This window comes from Arachis ipaensis, chromosome B1, assembly GCF_059453495.1.
Source record: "Arachis ipaensis isolate K30076 ecotype BB chromosome B1, ASM5945349v1, whole genome shotgun sequence".
Taxonomy (NCBI): Eukaryota; Viridiplantae; Streptophyta; class Magnoliopsida; order Fabales; family Fabaceae; genus Arachis; species Arachis ipaensis.
Genome location: NC_142436.1, coordinates 114,945,346 through 114,969,422, shown reverse-complemented (window position 1 = coordinate 114,969,422; position 24,077 = coordinate 114,945,346). Strand labels below are relative to the sequence as shown.

The 24,077-nt window shown below is 39.0% G+C and overlaps 1 protein-coding gene across 1 annotated transcript in view; it reads right to left on the bottom strand.

The window, feature by feature from the left end:
- Positions 1-22,214, bottom strand: part of LOC148578012 (uncharacterized) — a 30,007-nt gene extending 7,793 nt beyond the window's left edge. The window contains exon 1 of the mRNA XM_088502936.1: positions 21,482-22,214. Coding sequence (XP_088359062.1) covers positions 21,482-22,214 — 733 coding nt within the window. The remainder of the gene's footprint in view (positions 1-21,481) is intronic.
- Positions 22,215-24,077: the final 1,863 nt, after the last annotated feature.

The window sequence follows — 24,077 nt, the reverse complement described above, 5'->3', positions numbered from 1 at the left end:
CTAAATTGATGAGCGGATTTTCGCTGGTTAAGAACTATACTCACAACGTATTTCCATATTGATTTCTTAATTGGCTGACTTCTGCCTCACATCAGTTTTTGGCGCCGTTGCCAGGGAGTTGCAATTGTGTGCTAAATTATTAATTAGTGTACATATTTTTAATTTTCGCGTATTTAATTTTATTTTATTACCATGAGATATATGTTTCTTTCATTGAATGACGCGTTCACTGCCTGATCTGAGCTTAGCCTCATTTGATCCTGAAATTGAAAGAACTCTTTCACATATTAGGCGAGCTCGGCGTAGGTTAGCCTCTGAGGGTGGTGAAGTGATTGTTATTGATTCACCAGTCTCATTTGAGGGTGAATCTGAACCGCTATCTGAGGAAGAAACAAGCTCCTTTTCTACTAATTCGGTTGATTTACGTGCAGGTAACATGGTGGCACCCAGGAGGATCACTCTCCAGGAGGCAGGAGCTCCAGACTTTACTCTGCAACCGTACTAAGTGCATCATCCAAATCTGGCTGCAGATTTTAAACTGAAGATTAAAGGTGTAATCGGTTCGGTTTGGTTCGGTTTTGGACCGAAAACCAACCGAACCGACCTGATCGGTTGTACGTTGATACCAACCATTCAGTTGGCTGCTTTCTGGACAACCGAACCGAACCGAACCAAACCAACAGTGGTTTGGTTCGGTCGGTTTTTTCGGTTTTTTTATACCTAATAAACAAAATTTAAAATATCATAAAATAAAGTTTAAAACCTTCAATAAAATAGAATAACAAGAGTATATCACATCCAAATCCAATACAAATTCAACTTAATTAAATATAAAATAAAGGCAATTAAAAATGTCTAGCAAAACAATAAAAATAAATACACATTAAACCGCAACAGTCACTTTAAAACAAATAAAAACTAAACAGCCAGTCAACCACCATGCTTAATCTGAATCCACACCAGACTCATCCTCATCTTCTCCGGTTGGTGCAATTTCTACAAAAATAAAACAAGAAAATCAATATAGATTATAAATATAATATAGATTATAGATTATAAACATAAAGTGACATATCAGTTTATTTTCTATTTTGTTGAGTGTTTCTGATATATGCAATGAAAAATCCAACTGCATTGCAATTACTTGTTTTGACATGCCAAATGATAATGGAATAAATTCCAATCCTAGTGTACTCTAGTTCCATATTATGCTTTATGACTGAACTTGTTGAGATAGGAATCTCTTGGACAATTTGTTGGTCTATCTACCCATATTATGTGTTCTCCAAAGAGAATAGTAATCATATTAGCATCCATAATTGCTTGTTCAGAATCTTTAGTTACAAATTTTCCCTGTTCTTTCAGAGAGATAATACACCATGGTTGAGCTTAGGAATGGAAGTGCCCAAGCTGCCAATGGAAAATCTAGCACTGCTGGTTCTACTTTTCATCCAAGAAAAAAATGAAAATAAAAAAATAAAGCGATGCATTATCCAGCCAATTCTATTTTATATATGCCTTGTTAGTTGTTATGTATATGACATTATTATTACAGAAAATTACTCTACACAAATTACTCTGATGATTCAGCCATTGCACAAAATCTTCACATTAAAGGATCTTGGTTTCTTATCATATTTTCTTGGAATTGAAGTTCATACTTCATAGAACAGATTCTGTGCAGTTTGTCCCACACAAAATATATAATAGACCTTCTATCAAAATTGGGAATGAGTGAAGCTAGTCCAATGCCTATCTCAATGATTTCATCCCTAAAATTACTATCAACTGAAAGCGATGCATGATCCTGTGAGTTCTTGATGCAGCCAATACAAACAGAATTTCTAAAAATAGAATTTCTAAAAAACATAACCACAAAGGCACAAACAGAATTTCTAAAAAACATAACCACAAACAATTGTTCAGGTTAAATCAAGCACAAATGCACAATATCACATTATCACTAAACAAAATCTCTAAAAACAATTGTTCAGAATTTCTAACCTCCGAAGAAGACATTGTGGAGTTGCTTTTTGCAGAAGATGGCTTGGTGACAGACTGACAGGAGTGCTTTATGCTTATCGTCGCTCGAGTTGGACTGCGACGGCCACTGGAGTCTTGTTGGAGACTGGACTGCTGCTCCATGATAGGACTGCTGCTCCGTAAATGGAATGCTCCTCGGCGACGGCGACCCAGCGATGGCTACCCTGCGGCGGCGATGACTGAACGCCTTTGAGCAAGGAGTGGCGACTTCCTTCACGGTGGACACCGGACAGCACTCTCTGGCTCCCTCAGGGTCTCCTTCTCTCGAGCATGGAGGAATCGCCGAATCGGAGGTGGAACCGTGGAAGAGAAGAAGAGAGCTCGGGACTAGGGTTAACAGAATCGCCGTTCACATAAAAGGGAAGAAGAAAGCTAGGGTTCTGTGTGATAGGGCTCTTTTATACCTAGGTTAAAGAGCAATTTTGTAGAAACACACCATTGAACCCTCATTCTTCGGTTCGGTCCGGTTCGGTTCAGTTTCTGCCGAGGCAACCGAAAACCGAACCGAACCGATCGATTTACTTCGAAAAAAACCAAAAAAAACCAATTTTTTTGGTTTTCTAATCGGTTGTTGTAAGATTCGGTTCGGTTTTGCGATAATTTTTGGTCCGGTTCGGTAACTTACACCCCTATTGAAGATTGTATTAATCAACTTGATGCCCAAGTTTCATGGCTTACCTGCTCAGGAGCCTATCAAGCACCTAAGGGATTTTCAGACAGCCTGTTCTACTGTTAGGCGTCATGGTTCAGATGAAAATTCTATTTTGCTAACTGCCTTCCCGTTTTCTCTTGAGGAAAAGGCGAGGGAGTGGTACTACACTCAACCTGAAGCGACCGTTACTAACTGGGATACGCTCAGGAGAGAATTCCTGGAAAAATACTTTCCAGCTGAAGTTACAGATAGACTAAGGAAAGAGATCTCTTGCATTCTTCAAGGTGAATCAGAGACTCTTTATGAGTACGGGGCGCGCTTCAAGAATCTTCTGGACGCATGCCCCCATCACATGATTGACAAGTTAGTATTGATCAGCTACTTCACTCAAGGCATGAAGCCTCACGATAAGACTACATTAGATGGTGCAAGTAATGGTTCCCTGAAAAAGTATAAGATCGCAGATGAAGCGTGGCAACTGATCAGCGACTTAGCTGAGTCCACTCGGAATCATAGGCACAGGAATAACCACTCAAAGGCTGTTGCAGAGGTTTCCTCTAGCATTGAGACTTCTGCTCTTACACAAAGTATATGTGAGATGACCAACCTACTGAAGCAAATACAACTAAATCAACAACAACCTCAGCTTCCTCCACCACAACAAAGTCAACAGCTAGTCCCTCAGAGAGTATGCAAAATATGTGCTGATTATAGTCATTACACTTATGAGTGTCTGCAGCTCCAACAAGAGGACAACACTGTAGCAGCCACTCATAATTTCTAGGACCGTCCAAATCAAGGGTACAATCAACAAGGCGACAATTACAACCAGGGTGGAAACTACAACCAAAGTTGGCAAGACAACTCCAACCAGGGATGGAGAGACCATTCCAACCAGGGATGGAGGGATAATTCTACCCAAGGTTGGAGGGACAACTACAACAGAGGAGGCAGAGACAACAATAGAAATTAGAGGTTGAATAACAACAATAGACAGCATAACCAAAACCAGCCCTACAAAGCACCTCACTTAAGGCAATCCCAAGCACCTCAGAACAAGCAATAGCAGGCCCCTCAGATCACTTACCCTTCTTTTTCTTCTCATGATGAAATACTTCAGTCTATTGAGAAAAAATAAAGGCTATGGAGAACACACTTAGCTTTACCTTAAACGGCCTGACCTCTGCTGTACAAGCTCTTGCCTCACAGATTGGATCAATGAATAGTTCCAATAATCAGCCTTCAAGCTCCAATGGAATTCCTTCTCAACCCTTACCCAACCCTAAGGGTGGCATCAATGCCATCACCTTGAGGTCCGGAACCACACTGCAAGAAAGGAATTAGGAAGAGCCAAGCCCACAAGAACACGCCCCAGTTGAAGACATAGTTGAAGTGGAAGATGCTGAAGAGGAAGAGGAAGTACAAGACATGGTTAAAGAAGAAGTAGCACAGCCAAGGAATGGAGCACCAAAGGATGCAGAAGCTGTAAGTGGCGCCATTCCTGTTCCATTTTCACACCTTGCAAGGAAGTCCAGGAAGCAGATGGAAATTGATCCCAAAATGGTAGAAATTTTCAAAAAGGTTGAGGTAACTGTTCCCCTTTTTGATGTTATTCAACAAGTACCTAAATATGCAAAGTTTCTGAAAGATTTATGCATAAATAAAGATAAAATTAATGAGTTAGAAACTATTCCTTTAGGTAGTTCTATATCTACTTTAATGGGGGGTATACCTGAAAAATGTAGTGATCTAGGTCCATGCATGGTTAACTGTACCATTGAGGGTGTAATATTTTCTGACTGCATGTGTGATTTAGGAGCGTGCGTGAGTATTATGCCATTGTCTATATATGATGCTTTGAGGCTCCCTCCCTTAAAAAGGTTGGCAGCTCATTTTGTTTTAGCAGATAAAAGCATTATTACGGTGGTTGGAATCGCTGAAGATGTGCTAGTGAGCATTAAGGGGCTCACATTTTCCATTGACTTCTATATCTTGGAAATGCCCCCTAATGACTCAGAAAGACCATCATCAATCCTGCTTGGAAGGCCATTCCTGAAGACTTCAAAGTTCAAGCTGGATGCCTTCTCAGGAACTTACTCCTTTGAGATAGATGGCAAAACAGTGAGTTTCAATTTGAATGAAGCTATGAAGCACCCTCCGAAAGATTATTCCATCTTCCAGTGCGACATCATTGATGAAACTGTAGCTGCAGTTCACCAAGAAGAAGTAGAAGAGAGGCACATGGAGCAAGGTCCAAGTGTGGGGACACCCTCTGAGCACAATGAGAATACTTTGCCATTATCACTAACTCCAGATGATCCAGAGCCCAGCCATGAGTAGATATTGGAATTAAATCCCCTTCCACCCCACCTCAAGTATGCCTATCTTGAGGATAATCAAAAGCTCCCAGTTATCATTGCAAGGGAACTCACTTTCCAACAAGAAGAGCAGCTGCTCAGTGTGCTGAGAAGACACAAGAAAGCAATTGGGTGGAGCTTGGCGGATATAGTAGGCATCAGCCCTCAAGTTTGTGAGCACAGAATATTCTTAGAAGAGGGAGCAAGACCTGTCTGTCAACCCCAAAGAAGACTGAAGCCCACCATTTTAGAAGTTGCCAAGAAAGAAGTGATCAGGCAACTTGAAGTAGATATCATTTACCCCATTTCAGACAGTGAATGGGTCAGTCCAGTACAAGTGATGCTTAAGAAGTTTGGAGTTACAACAGTAAAGAATGAGCATGGAGAGCTCCTGACAACTAGAGTGCAGAATTCATGGAGAGTTTGCATTGATTACAGGCGTCTCAACCAAGCTACTTGCAAGGATCATTACCCCTTGCCATTTATTGATCAGATGCTTGATCGCCTGTCAGGTAAATCTCATTACTGCCTTTTAGATGGTTATACAGGCTATTTTCAAATTCATATAGCTCCTGAAGATCAAGAAAAGACTACTTTTACATGTCCCTTTGGAACGTATGCATATAAGAGGATGCCTTTTGGCTTATGTAATGCACCGGCTACTTTCCAAAGATGCATGATGAGTATCTTTTCAGATCTTATCGAGAGCTGTATGGAAGTTTTTATGGATGATTTTAGCGTATATGGCGATTTATTTAGCCTTTTCTTGGATAGTTTAGCTAGAGTATTATACAGGTGTGTTAGTTCAAACTTTGTTTTAAATTTTGAAAAATATCACTTTATGGTAAAACAAGGTATTGTACTAGGACATGTTGTCTCTAATACTGGTATTTCTATAGATCCAGCAAAGGTAGATGTCATTTCTAGTTTACCTTATCCCTCCTCTGTGAGGGAAGTCCGTTCGTTCCTTGGCCATGCAGGTTTCTATCGGAGATTTATCAAGGACTTCAGTAAGGTAGCATTGCCTTTATCTAAACTGCTGTAGAAAGATGTTGAGTTCGAGTTCAGTGAGGATTGCATGCAAGCATTTGATAAGCTGAAAATCGCCTTGACTCAAGCTCCAATTGTGAGAGGACCAGACTGGAGCCAGCCTTTTGAGATTATGTGTGATGCCTCCTAAAGTAGGAGCGGCTCTGGCTCAGCGCGAAGGTAAGGATCCTTTCGTAATTGCTTATGCTTCTAAGACTTTAGACGCTGCTCAGTCTAATTACACTTCCACTGAAAAAGAGCTTCTAGCTATTATTTTTGCTTTGGATAAATTCCAAACCTATTTACTTGGTACTAAGGTGGTAGTGTACTCAGACCATGCAGCTCTAAAATATTTATTAGCTAAAAAGGAGTCCAAACCAAGGTTGATACATTGGATACTGTTGCTGCAAGAATTTGATTTAGAAATTAAGGATAGGAGTGGTAACCAGAATTTAGTGGCGGACCACTTGAGTCGCCTTGAGCACATTAAGGATGACTCCACTCGTATCAATGATTCTTTTCCATTTGATAGCTTGCACGCAGTATCTGAAGTAGTTCCTTGGTATGCACCGGTAGCTAATTATCTATTTAGCCATACTTTCCCTCCTAATTTTACTAAGCATAAAAGGGACAAACTAAAAAGTGAGTCTAAATATTATATATGGGATGACCCATATTTATGGAGGTATGGTGCTGACCAGGTAATTAGAAGGTGTGTGCCTCAATTAGAATTCCAGTCTATTTTAGAGGCCGGCCACTCTTCTGAGAGTGGAGGATATTTTTGCCCTCAAAGAACAGCTAGAAAAATCTTAGACTGTGGATTCTGGTGGCCCACTCTTTTTAAGGATGCCGCTACCTTTTGTAAATCCTGCCCTCCATGCCAAAGGTTTGGGAATATATCCAAGAAGGATGAGATGCCCCAACAAATTATGCTTTTCTGTGAAATTTTTGATGTTTGGGGTATTGACTTCATGGGTCCATTTCCAAACTCTAGTGGTTACCTTTATATACTGTTAGCTGTAGATTATGTTTCTAAATGGGTGGAGGCAATTCCTACCCGTACTGATGATGCTAACACTGTTGTTTCCTTTGTTAGAAACCATATTATCTATCGCTTTAGATCACCACGAGCAATCGTGAGTGATCAAGGCACTCACTTTTTTAACAGGAGATTAATAGGATTACTGAAGAAGCATGGGATCGTTCACAAAGTAGCAACAACTTACCATCCCCAAACCAATGGACAAACAGAGGTAACTAACCGAGAAAAAAAGCGTATTCTGGAGAAGGTAGTAAATCCTCATAGGAAGGACTGGAGCACCAAACTTGTTGATGCGTTCTGGGCGTATCGAACAGCGTACAAGACACCCATTGGGATTAGCCCCTTCCGCTTAGTGTACGGAAAAGCTTGCCACCTTCCAGTAGAGGTGGAACACAAGGATTTCTGGGCTGTGTAGGAGTGTAACATGGGATTCGAGCAAGCTGGTGCTGAAAGGAAGCTGCAACTAGCAGAACTGGACCCTTTGACTCGAAGCTTATGATAACTCCAGATTATACAAAGAGAAGATGAAGGATGTGCATGACAAGCATATCAAGAGAAGAGAGTTCAGACCAGGAGATCTGGTTTTCCTTTACAACTCCAGGCTGAGACTCATGCCAGGCAAGCTGAGATCCAGATGGGAAGGTCCCTACAGGGTGGAGAAAGCAGAGCCACATGGAGTTTTCCACCTGCGTCATCCTTCAAGTTCCAATTGCATCAAGGTCAATGGGCACCGCCTAAAGTTTTATCACGGTGAGAAGATGAAGGAACACAGAAAGCTAGATGTCTTCCTCTTGGAGGACCCACCAACAGAAGCAGAATGAGCCTGAAGACTGTCAAACTTAAGGACGTAAAAGCAAAGTGCTAGGTGGGAGACAACCCACCATGGTATGATCGTTCCATTTCAGTCTTAGTTTCATTTTATTTTATTCTACTTTATTTTTCTTAGTGACTCTTACCATAATCTCTACATATAGCCTGCATATTCATTCTGCATTCTGCAAAAAAAAAAAAAGAGAGCACACGACGCGCAAGCGTCGCCGACGCGTATACGTCATGTGTGCATGCGAAGCAAAGAAGAATGAAACAGAGAGTTACGCGGGAGCAAGGCTGGAGGCGTGCTTTAGGCACAAACATGCCAACGCGTACGCGTCCCTGATGCATACGCATCGCTTGCAAAATCAGCCCTCCACGCGTGCGCCCACGCGTACGCATGGCCCTATAAATCGGCGTAAATGAGTGTATGGCCAGAGAGTTATGATGGTGTGGGGCTGGAATTATGCTGGAAGCACAAACCCCATCACGCGTACGCATCCCTGATGCGTATGCATCATTTTTCCAATTCAGGCCATTCACGCGTGCGCAACCCTGACGCACACGCGTCGCCTTAAATTTTGGGAATGTGCGTATTGAAGCAGAGAGTTGTGTGTGCGCGAGGCTGCCACCGCGCCAATAGCACAATTCGAGTCACGCGTACACGTCCCCCACGCGTACTTATCACTTGAAAATAGCGCAACCCGCGTGAACGCGTGATGCACGCGTACACGTCGCATGCGACGCACAGTTTAACTAGATCTACACCAGAATTCTTATATTTTCTTCCCCAATCCTAATTCTTTCTTCTCCCTTCTTTCTTTTTTATTTCTTTTTAATTTTTTTTCTTACTTTCTTCTTTCCTTCTTCATCCCCTTCATCAAGGTTTTTTTCTTCTTTCCCTTTTATTCTTTCATTATAACTTTAATTTATATTCCCTTCTTCTTTTTCTTTTTAGTTTCATAATCTATGTTTTCTTAGTCTTTCTTTTTCTTTTTACATCCTTTTTACTTGGTATTAGAAATTTAATTGGGTGATTATTTTCTTCTATAATTGTTTGTGGATTTTTAAAGAGTTGTTTGACAATTATCAATAATTATTTTGGGTTGTTTGCATGTTCAAATTTAATACTTTTAATAACATCTTTACCATGCATACTAAGTGTTTGTGAAAAATCCCGTATGGCATTGTGCATTTTTAATTACTCTATCCTTCTACTCTAATGCCTGTTTTTCACAAAACTCCTCAAATATTTTATTAATCAAATATAATTGTCAATACAAACGTGATGGTCAGTTTGTTACGAGTGATAATACAATTTAACTTTTGATGCTTGATCTATGCTACTCATGCCTTTGCCGGCATGCCAATAAACATCTTGCATCTACTTGCCATAACATGCACTTGCTATATTTCCATTGATGAACTTATCACATGTAGTCACGACCATGTGTTAACGACATCCTTCTTTACCATGCAGTGCTTATCACTTGTACTATTCTCCTCCTTGCTCTAACCCTTGGCTTTACATGTTACTTTCCCTTTTCCCTTTTCAGGATGGCCACCAAGAAGGGTAAAGAGAAAGTTACTCCCAAACCACCTGCAAGGAAAGGAAAAAAAGAGCACTAGCTGCGGAACCATCCTCAACATCAGTCAAGCCATCAACAAAGCGAGTCAAGAGGATCATCAAGGTCGATGAAAAAAAGAAAGCCTTTCCAGCAAAGGACACTACGCGGTTCACTAACTGCTACTGTGAGCAGATGTTCCCCATCTTGGCAGAGCGGAACTATAACAATGAGCACCTACTCCTCCTCCCGACCCACATTGTTGATTTTGTTGAGCCCCGCATTGAGAAAAGACAATGGGGATTCTTACGGAGACAGCCACGACAGGTTAACCTTTCATGGGTAGTTGAATTCTACTCCAATTTTCACATGCCAACCTTGCAGTCTGTCTATGTCCGTCAGAAGCAAGTCTCTATTTCTGAAGAGGCCAATCAGCAAGCCTTGGATCTCTCCCCTGCTCCAGAAGGATTGGACGCATTTCAAGAAGCCTCTTTCAAACACCAGACATACCAATTTGACTGGGACGCCGTTGATAAACTACTATTTTATAGTTTATCTTGTACTCAATTGAGTGGTTTTTATCAACTATTTACTCACTTATTCATATAAATTGCATGGTTTTTTACATTTTCCTTCCTAATTTTGTTGTATAATTGGAAACTTGCTTCCCAAGCCTTTAAATTACCAAAAATTAATTCCCCTTTATACCATTTGATGCCATGATATGTGTGTTAAGTGTTTTCAGAGATTACAGGGCAGGAATAGCTTGAAAGATGTGAAGGAAGCATGCAAAAGTGGAAGGAATTCAAGAAGTTGAAGAAATTGCTAAGCTGTCCAGCCTGACCTCTTCACACTCAAATGGTCATAACTTGAGCTACAAAGGTCCAAATGAGGCGGTTCTAGTTCTGTTGGAAAGCTAACATCCGGGGCTTCGCAATGATATATAATTTGTCATATCTTCCCCAAAGATAGATGACACGAACGCGTGGATCACACGCACGCGTGACCTGGAGAAAATTCAATCCACGCGTACGCGTGGACGACGCGTACGCGTGACTCTGCCGTGTGTTGGACGTATAACAAATCGCTGGGGGTGATTTCTAGGCTGTTTTTGACCCAGTTTTCAGCCCAAAAAACACAGATTAGAGGCTATAAAGTGGGGGAATCGATCCATTCAAGAGAACAACTGAATAATCACGATTTTAGGTTTTAGATGTAGTTTTCTGGAGAGAGTAGGATTTAGGATTTCTTTTAGTTTTTGGATTACTTCTTCTCAATTCCAGGTTCAATGTTCCTTTATTTAGTTTCTCTTCTATTTTTATTTATTCTACTACTTTAGTTTGTTTATTTTCCCAAATTGGTTTATGAACTTTCCAATGTTAGATTTGATTTCTTTATTTAATGCAATTTGAGGTATTTTAGATTTATGGTTGCTTTCTTCAATTTATGTGATTAATGCTTTCAATATTTAGATTTCTCTCCTTTTGGCTTTGGTTGATTAATTGGTGACACTTGAGTTATCAAACTCCCTTGTTGATTGATAATTTGGATTTGCTGGTTGATTTGGATCCCTCTAAAACTAGTCTTTCCTTAGGTGTTGACTAGGACTTGAGGAATCAAATTGATTAGTTCACTTGAGTTTTCTTTATTTAGTAAGGGTTAACTAAGTGGGAGTAATGAACAATTCTCATCACAATTGATAAAGATAACTAGGATATGATTTCCAGTTTTCATACCTTGTAAGAGCTTTATTAGTTATTAATTTAATTCTTACAATTTACTTTTCTTTGTTCCTTATTCAAAAACCCCCAAAAGATAATCTGCCATAACCAATAATAAATCATACTTCCCTGCAATTCCTTGAGAGACGACCCGAGGTTTAAATACTTCGGTTATCAATTTTATTAGGGGTTTGTTACTTGTGACAACCAAACTTTTGTACGAAAGAATTATCTGTCGGTTTAGAAACTATACTTTCAACGAGATATTATTTGTAAAATTCTTTACTAGTAGAAAATCCGTTCGTCAAAATGGCGCCGTTGTCGGGGAATTGCAAACGTGTGTCTTATTATTGGTTATTGTAAATATTTTCTTTTTCGTTTCTTTGTTAGTGTTTCTAGTTTTAAGAGTTTATTTTTATTAATTTTTATTAACTTTTATTTTCTTTAGCTACTAAGAATTCTCACCCCTCTGGTTTCAAGTTTGGTTCTAATGTTGTTGTAAGGAATGGAAGCTATAATGAGAACAGGCATCAAAGTTGGAAGAATCAAAGATGGGAGGAGCCACAAGGATTTGATCAACCCTCTTGGCAACAACCCCCTCCAATGCGCTATAACCAACAACCATTCTGTGATGCATACCAAGACAATAGTTATGGTGGACCCTTTCGTGACAACCAACCTCCACCAAACTACTATGGTCAAGAGTCATTCCAGGGAGCGTACCAAGATAATGAATATGGTGGACCCCCTTGTAGTTACCAACAAGCCCCACCATATGCTTATGAACCACCTCCCCAACATACCTTTGAACCACCACACTCACAAGCCCCTTTCCACCATTCACCTCCATATGAACCACACCCAGAACCACCACCTCAATATTCACCATCTCCATATCCTTATCAAGAAGAGCCACCTCCGTATTATGAGCCCTTTCTCCCAACAAATGAACCCTCCTATCCACCCCAACCTCCATTGGATAACAACACACTAATCTCTAATATCGTTGGTCTCACTTCTACACTCCAAAATCTTATATCCCGCATGAACCAACCCTCTACCTCCAATATTCAACCCTCAAGCTTTAGTGCGTTTCCTTTTCAACCACATAATAATCTTCCCATCCCATTACCACCCTCCATGGAAGAGCACCCACATCTATCAATCCAAGAGCAAGATGATCCCAGCTATGCTATTGACAAGGAACAAGAGAAAAGGGATCGTCTTCGCGAATTCATACTTCATAAGAAGCTAGAGGAGGCCCTACAGGTAGCGGTAGGAGAGACCCTTGAAGATGAAAGAATAGTTGAAAAGAGTTATCATAGAAAGGAAATCATCAAAGAAGAGTACGATCTTATACTAAAACCACTGGGCAAGGCAGCAATTATTGAAAAGGAAGAAGTGGTTGTAGACTTAGGAGATGCTGAACCTCTATTGGAAAGTCCAGTCCTAGAGCCTCATTCCAAGGTGTTTAATGTTGATGTTGAGAAGGGTGTACAACCTCCAAGGCAGATCATGGTTGAAGACTTTACAGAGGTTGATCAAGAGATGGAGATTAAAGAGGAAGAAGCACAACCTCCCATGCCATTGGTAAGTAATGAAGAAGAGATTGAATTGGAAGAAAGCTACCAAGAGGGAGAGGTTGAAATTGAAGAAGTTTGCAAGGAGGTGGAAGAATGCAAAGAAGAGCACAGGGGAGTTGAGCTTGCAAGACCATTAGAAACATCTCTCCCAAACCCATTACCATCTAATACAATATTCAAGTGGGTAAAATCCTTATCCTTAACCTTTACTTTTCCACTTGAATATGGTTTACTTGAGACGGATGGTCAGCTTAGAGCTCTTTGTGGCATTAAGCGTAAGAGGAAGATGGTTAGTGGTTGGAGTTGTCATGCAAGGTTCAATATGGTTGCATACTCCAAATTGAAGTACAAGGGTTGGCACAATTCTCAATTGAATGGGTCTAGGAAGTTGTTTGGATGCCTTAGTGAGAATTCAGATTGCTTACCACCCGAATGGAATCATTATGATCAACTTGAAGACGGGTGTAGAATCAAGATTTGGGATTCGGGAATATATGAGGATCAATTTTGGGAGCTCAAAGCTTGTGAAGAACTCCTAACGAGAAGATTCTTGCTAGTAAAGAATTTTATATAAAAATAATCACGTTGTACGTATAGTTTCTAAACCAACAGAGAATCCTTTCGTACAAAAATTTTGGTTGTCACAAGTAACAAAACCCAATAAAATTTATAACCGAAGTATTTAAACCTCGGGTTGTCTCTCAAGGAATTGCAGGGAGGTGTATTTATTATTGGTTATGAGTTTTCTGGGAAATTTGGAGTTTGGGCAATGGGCACAAGCATATGATTGTAAATTAAAGTAATGAAAATTAAATGAGATTTATATTATCTTAAATAAAAAGCCTTGACTGGGGAAATAATTAATTGGAAGTTCTATCCTTGTTGGAATTCTCTCAAGTGTAGTATAAAGAGGTTGTTGTTTTCACTTAGTTAACCCTTACTTAATAAAGGAAAGTCAAGTGATTGAGCTAACTCTTATTTGCAAATCTTAGTCTTCTCCCTTGGGAAGGTATAGCGTTAGTAAATACAGAACTAGCCAACAACTTCCAATTTAACCAACACTTAAGCCTTCCAACTCAAGTGTCTCCTCTTAATCAACCCCCATGTCAAGTTGGGAGTCTACTCTACCATCTTGCATATCATCTTTATTATTGGGAGTTTGGAATAAAAAAGAGACATGATAATAAAATTGAAAGCAATAAATAAATAATAAAATTAAATGAAAAAGGTATTAAAATTAAGGATATGAAAGAGTAAGGGACAAAGAAAACAAACTAGAATGATAAAAACTTCAATGGAGGTAGTAACTCTTGTAATATCCAACTCAACAGCATAAAACTAGGAATCCTAAAATCTTAGAGAGAGGAGAGAGCCTCTCTCTAAAAACCTAAAATTATGTATATGAATGTTGTCTCTATGAATGAATGTATTCCCCCACTTTATAGCCTCTAATCCGTGTTTTCTGGGTCGAGAACTGGGCCGGAAACAGCCCAGAAATCGCTGATTGCGAATTCTGTCACACTGATTTTCGCAGATGCGATGCGTGCGCATGATGCACGCGTCTACATTGTCTATATTCAGGGAAACTATAGCAAACTATATATCATTTCGAATCCCCAGATGTTAGCTTTCCAACGCAACTAAAACTGCCTCATTTGGACCTCTGTAGCTTAGGTTATGACCGTTTGAGTGCGAAAAGGTCAGGCTGGACAGCTTAGCAATTTCTTCAACTTCTTGTATTCCTTCCACTTTTGCATGCTTCCTTTCTATCCTCTAAGCCATTCCTGCCCTATAAATCCTGAAATCACTTAACACACATATCAAGGCATCGAATGGTAATAAGAGAGGATTAAACATAGTAAAATTTAAGAGCACGAAGCATGTTTTCAATCATAACACAAAATCAAGAAGGAAATTGTAAAACCATGCATTTTGTATGGATAAGTGTATGAAAGATTAATAAAATCCACTCAATTGAGCATAAGATAAACCGTAAAATAGTGGTTTATCAACTCCATCAATGCTTGAGGAATTTACTTGGTATTGATAGAGCTTATTGGAAGTCCAAGCATTGGTGGAAGTTTCAAGACGAGTTCAAGCACAAGCCACCATGACAAGGAGCTCACCAAATGTCCAACTTAGGGACAATAACTAAAAGTTTTAGGTGGGAGATAACCATCATGGTATGATCGTTCTTTTTCAGTCTTAGTTTTATTTTGTTTTGTTTTCTTCTTAACTTTATTTTGTTTTTCTCAGTATCCATTCATAATCTCTGCATAAATTAGCTGCATACTGCATTCTACATAAATTAAAAAAGGGGGAGGGGGGGTTGACGCGTGCGCGTCGTTTGCGTAAGCGCACCTAAACAGAGAGTTACGCGAGAGACGCGCGAGAGGGGTGCGTGGCGCACAAGCCACACCATGTGTACGTGTACCTCACGCGTCTGCATCCCCTGCAAAAGTTCAACCCATGCATAAGCGTCAGCGACGCGTACGCGTGGGGATGAAAATCGGCGTCAATAGCGTGCTGAACAGAGAGTTGTGCTGCCTCCACGCTGGACTTGTGCTACAGGCATAAATTTATCCACGCGTACGCGTCCCTGATGCGTGTGCATCATTTTCAAAATGTGGCGATCACGCGTGCGCGTGCTTGACGCGTACGCGTCACATGAAATTTTTGCGACCCACGCGTACGCGTGCTGTACGCGTACGCGTCGCATGCGACGCACAATTCAATCAGCACACCGCCTGATTTCAAATCTCCCTCCCCCAACCTTAATTCTTTTTCATTCCTACTTCTTTTCTTCTCCCCCTCTACTCTTCTCCTCTTTTTAAATTACTGCATTTATTTATTATTCTTCCTTTTCAATTTCTCTTTTATGCTTAGTTATTTATGGTTTCTTTCCTATTCTTTTCTTTTTTTTCATGCATTAATTTTTATATTGGTGTTGGAGCTTTATTTGGGTCTTATATTATTATACTCGTGCTTATGGATATATTAGAGAGTGATTTGACAATTAATATTAATTTTTGGATTGCATGCATGTTAGAGTTCTTACTTTCCTTAACATATTTTACATGCATACCAAGTGTTTGTGAAAAACCCGTATAGCATTATGAATTCTTAATTATTCTATCCTTCTACTCTAATGCCTGTTTTTCACAAAACCCTTCTAATATTTTATTAATTAAATATGATTGTCAATACAAACGTTATTGTTAGTTTGTTACGAGTGATAATCCATTTTGGCTTTTAATGCTTGATCTATGCTACTCATGCCTTTGCCAGCATGCCAATAAACATCTTGCATTTAATTGCCTCAATTTATCATGCTATATTTCCATTGATGTCCTAATTGCATGGAGTCGCGACCATGTGTTAACGACATTCTTCTTTACCTTGGCATGATTATCACTCGTACTGCCCTCTTCCTTGCTCTATCCCTTTGAATTCATGCCCCTTTCTCTTCTCCCTTTTTAGGATGGCCACCAGGAAGGGTACAGAGAGAGCCTCTAACAAATCACCAGCAAAGAAAAGAACAAAAAGCACAAGCACCTTCAACAAATCAGCTGCTCCCTCAGATACTTCAGAGGTTGGACCGGCTGGACCGACAGGCGAAGCGAATGGAGCGCCGTAACAAGCGCCGATTTACATACCTCAAGGAGCTGATTGTTGGCAACCACCCACCTGAGGAAGACCAAAGGACACTCCGAACTCCACCTTACCTACCAGCATCGGGAGCCATGACAGCCCCGATTGTGGAGACACTGCTACCAGCCCCCCTTTGTTCCTGATTGATGGCACCGAGGATGGTGCCAAGCTTTAAGTGTGGGGAGGTCGGTCAATACCTGACTTTCAGAGGTAACTTTTCTCTTTTAACACCAATATTTTTAGTTTTTCTTTTGTTAGTTAGGATAGATTGCATGTTAATAATTGTTTGCATGTATGTTCTACTTGGTTGAAAAATAATAAGTTTATTTTTAAGATCTTATTTTGAAAAGAAAAAAAATTCAATCCACGCGTACGCGTGGACAACGCGTACGCGTGGACGACTTGTACGCGTGACTTTGCCGCGTGCTGGAAGTGATTTCTGGGCTGTTTTTGACCCAGTTTTTGGCCCAGAAAACACAGATTAGAGGCTATAAAGTGGGGGAATCGATCCATTCAAGAGAACAAATGAATAATCACAATTTTAGGTTTTAGATGCAGTTTTCTGGAGAGAGAGAGGCTCTCCCTTCTCTCTAGGTTTTAGAATTTAGGATTTCTTTTAGTTTTAGGATTACTTCTTCTCAATTCCAGGTTCAATGTTCCTTTAATTTGGTTTCTCTTCTATTTTTATTTATTCTACTACTTTAATTTGTTTATTTTCCCAAATTGGTTTATGAACTTTCCAATGTTAGATTTGATTTCTTTATTTAATGCAATTTGAGGTAATTCAGATTTTTGGTTGCTTTCTTCAATTTATGTGATTAATGCTTTCAATATTTAGATTTCTCTCCTTTTGGTTTTAGTTGATTAATTGGTGACACTTGAGTTATCAAACTCCCTTATTGATTGATAATTGGGATTTGCTGGTTGATTTGGATCCCTCTAAAGCTACTTTTTCTTTAGTAGTTGACTAGGACTTTAGGAATCAAATTGATTAGTCCACTTGACTTTCCTTTATTTAGTAAGGGTTAACTAAGTTGGAGTAATGAACAATTTTTATCACAATTGATAAGGATAACTAGGATATGATTTTTAGTTTTCATACCTTGCTAAGAGCTTTATTAGTTATTAATTTAATTCTTACAATTTACTTTTTCTTGTTCCTTATTCAAAAACCCCAAAAAGATAATCTGCCATAACCAATAATAAATCATACTTCCCTGTAATTCCTTGAGAGACGACCCGAGATTTAAATACTTCGGTTATCAATTTTATTAGGGGTTTGTTACTTGTGACAACCAAACTTTTGTACGAAAGGATTCTCTATTGGTTTAGAAACTATACTTTCAACGAGATATTATTTGTAAAATTCTTTACTAGCAGAAAATCCCTTCGTCAACCGTTCTCAGAGTTATAGCACAACCTGGCAACAGATGGATCTATGGATACAATCGATCCCGACCTAAGGGAATATTAGCTTCAGCACTCACCTTGGAGGCTCGAGTGTAGGCACAGATTATGTCCCACTACGTCTTTTCAAACACTCACGAGTCATCCTTCACTGCAGATATGGGTGTTCTTTTCTGGTGTATCCTTACATACTAGCCTCTCAATTTACTAAGACACCTTCGGCATGCCATGGGACACATACAAATTGCGGGTAACCTACCCTTTTCCGCCTTGGTTTCAGATTTAATCTCGACAGCCGGAGTCTCCTACAGAGCTGGGGACACCAAGACCATACTTCCGCGGGATGATCAGATTGTTCCCAATGGGAAGTACATCAGACCACCACCAGCCTCTATCAGCCAGACCGCAGACCTGACCGGAGATATTCCTTCTCCTTCCACATCACAAGCACCTTCAATAAATCAGCTGCTCCTACAGATACTTCAGAGGTTGGACCAGCTTGACCGGCAGGCAAAGCGAATGGAGCACCGTAACAAGCGCCAATTTACATACCTCAAGAAGCTGATTGTTGGCGACCACCCACCTGAAGAAGAACCAGAAACTCCGGACTCCACTTCATCCACCAGCATAGGAAGCCATGTCAATCCCGAATGTGGAGATGCTGCTACCAGCCCCCTTTGTTCCTGACTGATGGCACCGAGGACGGTGCCAAGCTTTAAGTGTGGGGAGGTCGGTTAGTACCTGACTTCCGAAGGTAATTTCTTTTTCTTAACACCAACATGTTATTTTTTTTCTTTTGTTAGGATAGGATAGATTGCATAGTAATAAGTGTTTGCATGTATGCTCTATTTGGTTGAAAAATAATAAGTTTCTTTTCAAGACTCTATTTTATAATATTTCACTAATTTAAATTGAAAATTTTTTGTTAAACTTCTTTGAAGACTGTAAATTGGAATATGAATTATAGCTAAAGAACACACAACCTGTGAGATTTGAGCTTAATTACATGGTTCAACTATTTAACCATAATATTTTATTCTTGTGTGTTTTCTTCTCTATGATTGTAATTTTTATTTTGTTCCATCCTATATATCTAATGTTTAATGTGTTATATGCATGCATACAATTGAGACCATTATTTGATTATTAGCTCGCTTACCCCAAATAGCCTACCCTTCCATTTACCTTTGTTAGCCACCTTGAGCTTTTTAATCCCCCTTGTTTTATATTTTACCACATCACTAACCTTAAGCGAAAAAATAATTAAATACCCCAGTTGAATATTTGGTTAGCTTAAGATAGTGTGTTAACTAAGTGTGGAGAAACTGTGAAAACTTGGATTAATGAAAGTGTACAATGTTTAAATAATAAAATATTGGGAATGTGGGTACCTACTCATGTGAAACCAGAAAAATTTAAAAAAAAAAAATTCATGTGCATTGATAAGTTATGTTTAGTTTTACCCTAAAAAAATCCAAAAATATTAAATAATTAAAGAAAAAGATCAATGCATATGTGATGAAAATTAAAAGAAAGGTTGATGCATGAGTATGTGAAATATGCAAAAGTGGGAAGGGTAGCTAGGCATGATTTTAAAAGTATAAAGAGTGTATGTATAGGTAAGAGCTTAGGTTAATCAAGGATTCAATTTATAGCTCACTTAGCCATATATATACCCTCACCTTTACCTTAGCCCCATTACAACCTTGAAAAGACCTCATGATGTTTGCATTGGTACATTAAATACTTGTTGATTGGTTAGGAGAAGAACAAAGTTTAGAAAGCATGACTAGAGAAGAGTAGAGTGATTACCCTATACACTTGAGTGATTGGAGTGCACATATACTATCAGTGAGGGTTCAATGCTTGATTCTATGTTCCCTGCTTTCATAAGCTGTCTTCTGACAAGTTTACTTGTCTTTACTGTATGATTTTAATTAGTGATATCTGATTTATGTTTGTATTGAAGAACTTATTTACTTTAAACTAAGTAGACAGAATCATCTTAGCATATAGTTGCATTCATACATAGGTTGCATTTCATGAGTCTTACTGTCCCTATCTATTCTTTTGATCTCCTTGAGCTAAGCATGAAGACATGCTAATGTTTAAGTGTGGGGAGGTTGATAAACCACTATTTCATGGTTTATCTTGTGCTTATTTGAGTGGTTTTTATCAAGTCCTTACCCACTTATTCATATGATTTGCATGATTTTATAATTCCTTCCTAGTTTTGTTCTATGGTTGAAAACTTGCTTCCTAGAAATCTTTAATTTGTGTATTTTAATTCTCCTTTATACCATTCGATGCTGTGATCCGTGTGTTAAGTGTTTCAGGCTTTTTAGGGCAGGAATGACTTAGAGAATGGAGAGGAAGCTTGCAAAAATGGAAGGAACACAAGAAACTAAGGAGATAACCAGCGAGTATCGATGCGCACGCATGGCTCACGCCGTGACATGGAGAAATTTGCAGCGATGCGTGCGCGTGCCTGACGCATACACATGGATTGGAGTTTGCACAAAGACGCGTGCGCGTGGATGATGTATACACGTGACGTGCCAAGACAACCAGCGACAAGTACGCGTGACATGCGCGATCTGCAGAAAATTCAGAAAATGCTGGGGGCGATTTTGGGCTGAGTTTTGACCCATTTTCCTGCCCAGAAATACAGACTAGAGCCAGGGAATATGCAGAGACTCAACACAGATTATCATTAGCGTAGTTTTAGTTTTTAGATCTGAATCTAGAGAAAAATTACTCTTCCTCTAGGTTTTTCTTTGGATATTGAAGAGTTATTATGCTTTTGCTTTTGCTTTGGATATTGAAGAGTTATTACCTCCATTGAAGATATTATTCTAGTTTGTTTTCTTATTCCTTTACTATTACATATTCTTAATTCTTGTTTAGAGTTACAATTGGATTATTTTTAGAATTTATTAATGCAAAGGATTACTTTTACTTTTAATTAAATTGTAGTTATTGTCTATCATGTCTTCCTTTTACTCCTGTTTAAATCTATGCAATTAATTTTCATGTCAATGGAGTAGATTCCCAACTTGACATGGGGGTTGATTAAAAGGAGACACTTGAGTTGGAATGCTCAAGTGATTAGTTAAATTGGAAATTGTTGGCTAATTCTCTATTTACTAACACTAGACTTTCCCAAGAGAGAAAACTATGATTTGCAAATAAGAGTTAGCTCAATCACTTGACTTTCCTTTATTTAGTAAGGGTTAACTAAGTGAAAATAACAACCTCTTTATACTACACTTGAGAAATTCCAACAAGGATAGAACTTCCAATTAATCATTCCCCCCAGTCAAGGCTTTTTATTTCTGAATATATAAATCTCTTTTAATTTTTATTGCTTTAATTTACAATCATTTATTTGCTCATTGCCCTAACTCAAGATCTTTTGGAAAGCTCCTGATTAATAAGATAGCACCCTTTTGTCAACTCATTAGGAGACGACCTGGGATTCATACTCCCAGTATTTGTATTCTAATTTTGTGACAACCTTTCTAAATTGATGAGCGAATTTTTGCTGGTTAAGAACTATACTCACAATGTATTTCCATATTGATTTCTTAATTGGCTGACTTCTGCCTCGCATCAGTGGTTCATCATGATAAGGATGTGGTGGTTCAACACTCTCCATCTTTTTCACTTGTTGTACAACACACTCCAGTCCCTTGTTCTCAAGTTTGGATTTGTTAGCCATGAGAGCTTCGTATGCTTTTTGGCTTTTCTCTTGCTCCATTTGATGGATGGTTGCTTGAAGTCGATCCATTACTTCCATAAAATGATCCCGTGGCTCTTGTTCTGCTTGGCTAACATAATTAGGATCATATTGCTCTTGGATTGATGGATATGGACATTCTCCTATTGAGGGTTGTGGTGGAAAGAAAAATTCATCTTGTGGTTGAAAATTCGCATATATTGGAGGTGGTGTATATTGAGGTGGTGGTTCTTGAGAGTAATTGGGTTGGAATTGGGGTGGTTCTATGTATGGCTCATATGGTGGATGAGGATTAGAGTCATAGGGAGGTGTTTGGTAAAATGGGGCTTGTGAGTATGGTTGAAGGCTATGTTGTGGGGGATAAGGGTCATAGGTGTATGATGGTGGTTGTTGATTGTCACAGAGAGGTCCACCATAACCATTGTATTGGTATGCATCATGGAATGGTTGTTCCTCACAGTACATTGGAGGATGTTGTTGCCAGGAGGGTTGATCAAATCCTTGTGGCTCCTCCCATCTTTGATTTTCCCATCCTTGATGTATGTTCTCATTATATCTTCCATTCCCTACAACATAATTTGAACCAAACTCATAGCCAAATGGGTGAGAATTCATAGGAACAAGAGAAAATAAAAACAAAAACTATTAAGAAATAATGAAAATAAACTCCTAAAACTAGAAACAACTAACAAAGAAACAAAAGGCAAACATATTCACAATATTCACAATAACAAATAATAAGGCACACATTTGCAATTCTCTGGCAACGGCGCCAAAAACTTGACAGAGGAAAAATGTCGGTAAAGATTTTCACAAAAATTACCGCGTTGCAAGTATAGTTCTAAACTCACAATTAAACTTCAATCAACGTTTAGATTGTTTGTGACAAATACAAACCCAATAAAATTAACCGAAGTATTCAAACCTCGGATTGTCTCTCAAGAAATTGCAGGGAAGTGTAGTTTATTATTGGTTATGGAAAAGTATATTTTTGGGTTTTTGAAATGAGGAACAAGAAAATATAGATTGCGATAAAAATAAACTAATAACTAAGAAGGCTCTTAGCAAGGATTGAGAGTTAGAAGTCCTATCCTCATTATCATCATCAATTGTGATGGTAAATGTGGATTACCTTCACTTAGTTAACCTCTAACCAATGGAGGAAGGTCAAGTGCATACAATTAACTTGAGTTCATAAGTCCTAGTCAACTTACAGTGAGAGACTAGCTTTGGTGAAGTTCAAGCTAATCAGCAATCTCCAATTACCATTTAACAAAAGACTTGATAACTCAAGAGTCTCTAAATAATCAATCCAAATCAAGAACATAAAAATCTAAATTAAAATCCACCCAAGCATTTTATCAAACACTTGGGAGGTGCAAAATAAAAGCATAGAAAAGTAATAAGAGAATCTAAAATCTAAGACCAACAATCGCAAGGATCAATAATAACAAATGAAGAAAGAAGCAATAAACATGAAATACCTCAAATTGCATTAAAAAGGAAATTGAATCTAACATGAAGAGTTCATAAATTAAATTGGAAAAATAAAGACGTCAACAAGAGAAAATAAACTAAGATGCTAGAATAATAAAATGTAGAAAAGAAACTAAATTAAAACAAGATGGAAATCTGAATTGGAGAAGAAATAAAACTAAAAACCCTAAAACCTAGAGAGAGGAGAGAGGTTCTCTCTCTAGAAAACCTACATCTAAACTGATGACAAGTTATCTTATGCTAGTTTCGCAAGTATTTTTCATTTGTTTCATTAGGTTTTATGCACTTTCTTGCACAATAAGTAAGTGGTTGGAGTGGAATTTCATGATTATGTTGATTCAATCAAACATCATTTATTTTGTATAAAATTATGAGATTTATGCAAGAATTAGGTGATTATTATGAATGATGCAAATTCTTATGATTTTGGTGGGACTTTGATGGTGTGTTTGATTAATGGCAGGTAAAAAGAAGATGAAGAGAAAAAGCAAAGAAGCAGGGTGCAGGTGAACGCTACGTTCATTTCATGAACGCCACGTTCACCCGTGACGCGCACACGCACTAAGTGCTTAAGCGCGGAATAACATGCTGGAGATCCACGCGTACGCACGCATGGCGCGCACGCACGGATTGAGGATCAACATTCACCAACAACGAACGCTACGTTTATTTTGAGTGAACGCCTGTGATACTTTCAGAATTTGAATTTGAGATTGGTCACCGACGCGCATGCGTGCATGGCGCGCACGTGTCGATGTGGTATTCTGGAGATTGGCGCAGATGCATACGTGATGCCAAGGCGCAGAAGTGAAGTTTCATCATCCATGCGCACACGCAAAGGGCGCGTACGCGTGAGGAGTGTTCATGGCGCGAACATAGCGTTCAGTTAATGAACGCAGCCATGGGACGCGCACGCAGATGGTTCGCACACGCATCGATGGGGAAAAGCTCAATGGATGCGCATGCACTAAGGACGCGCAC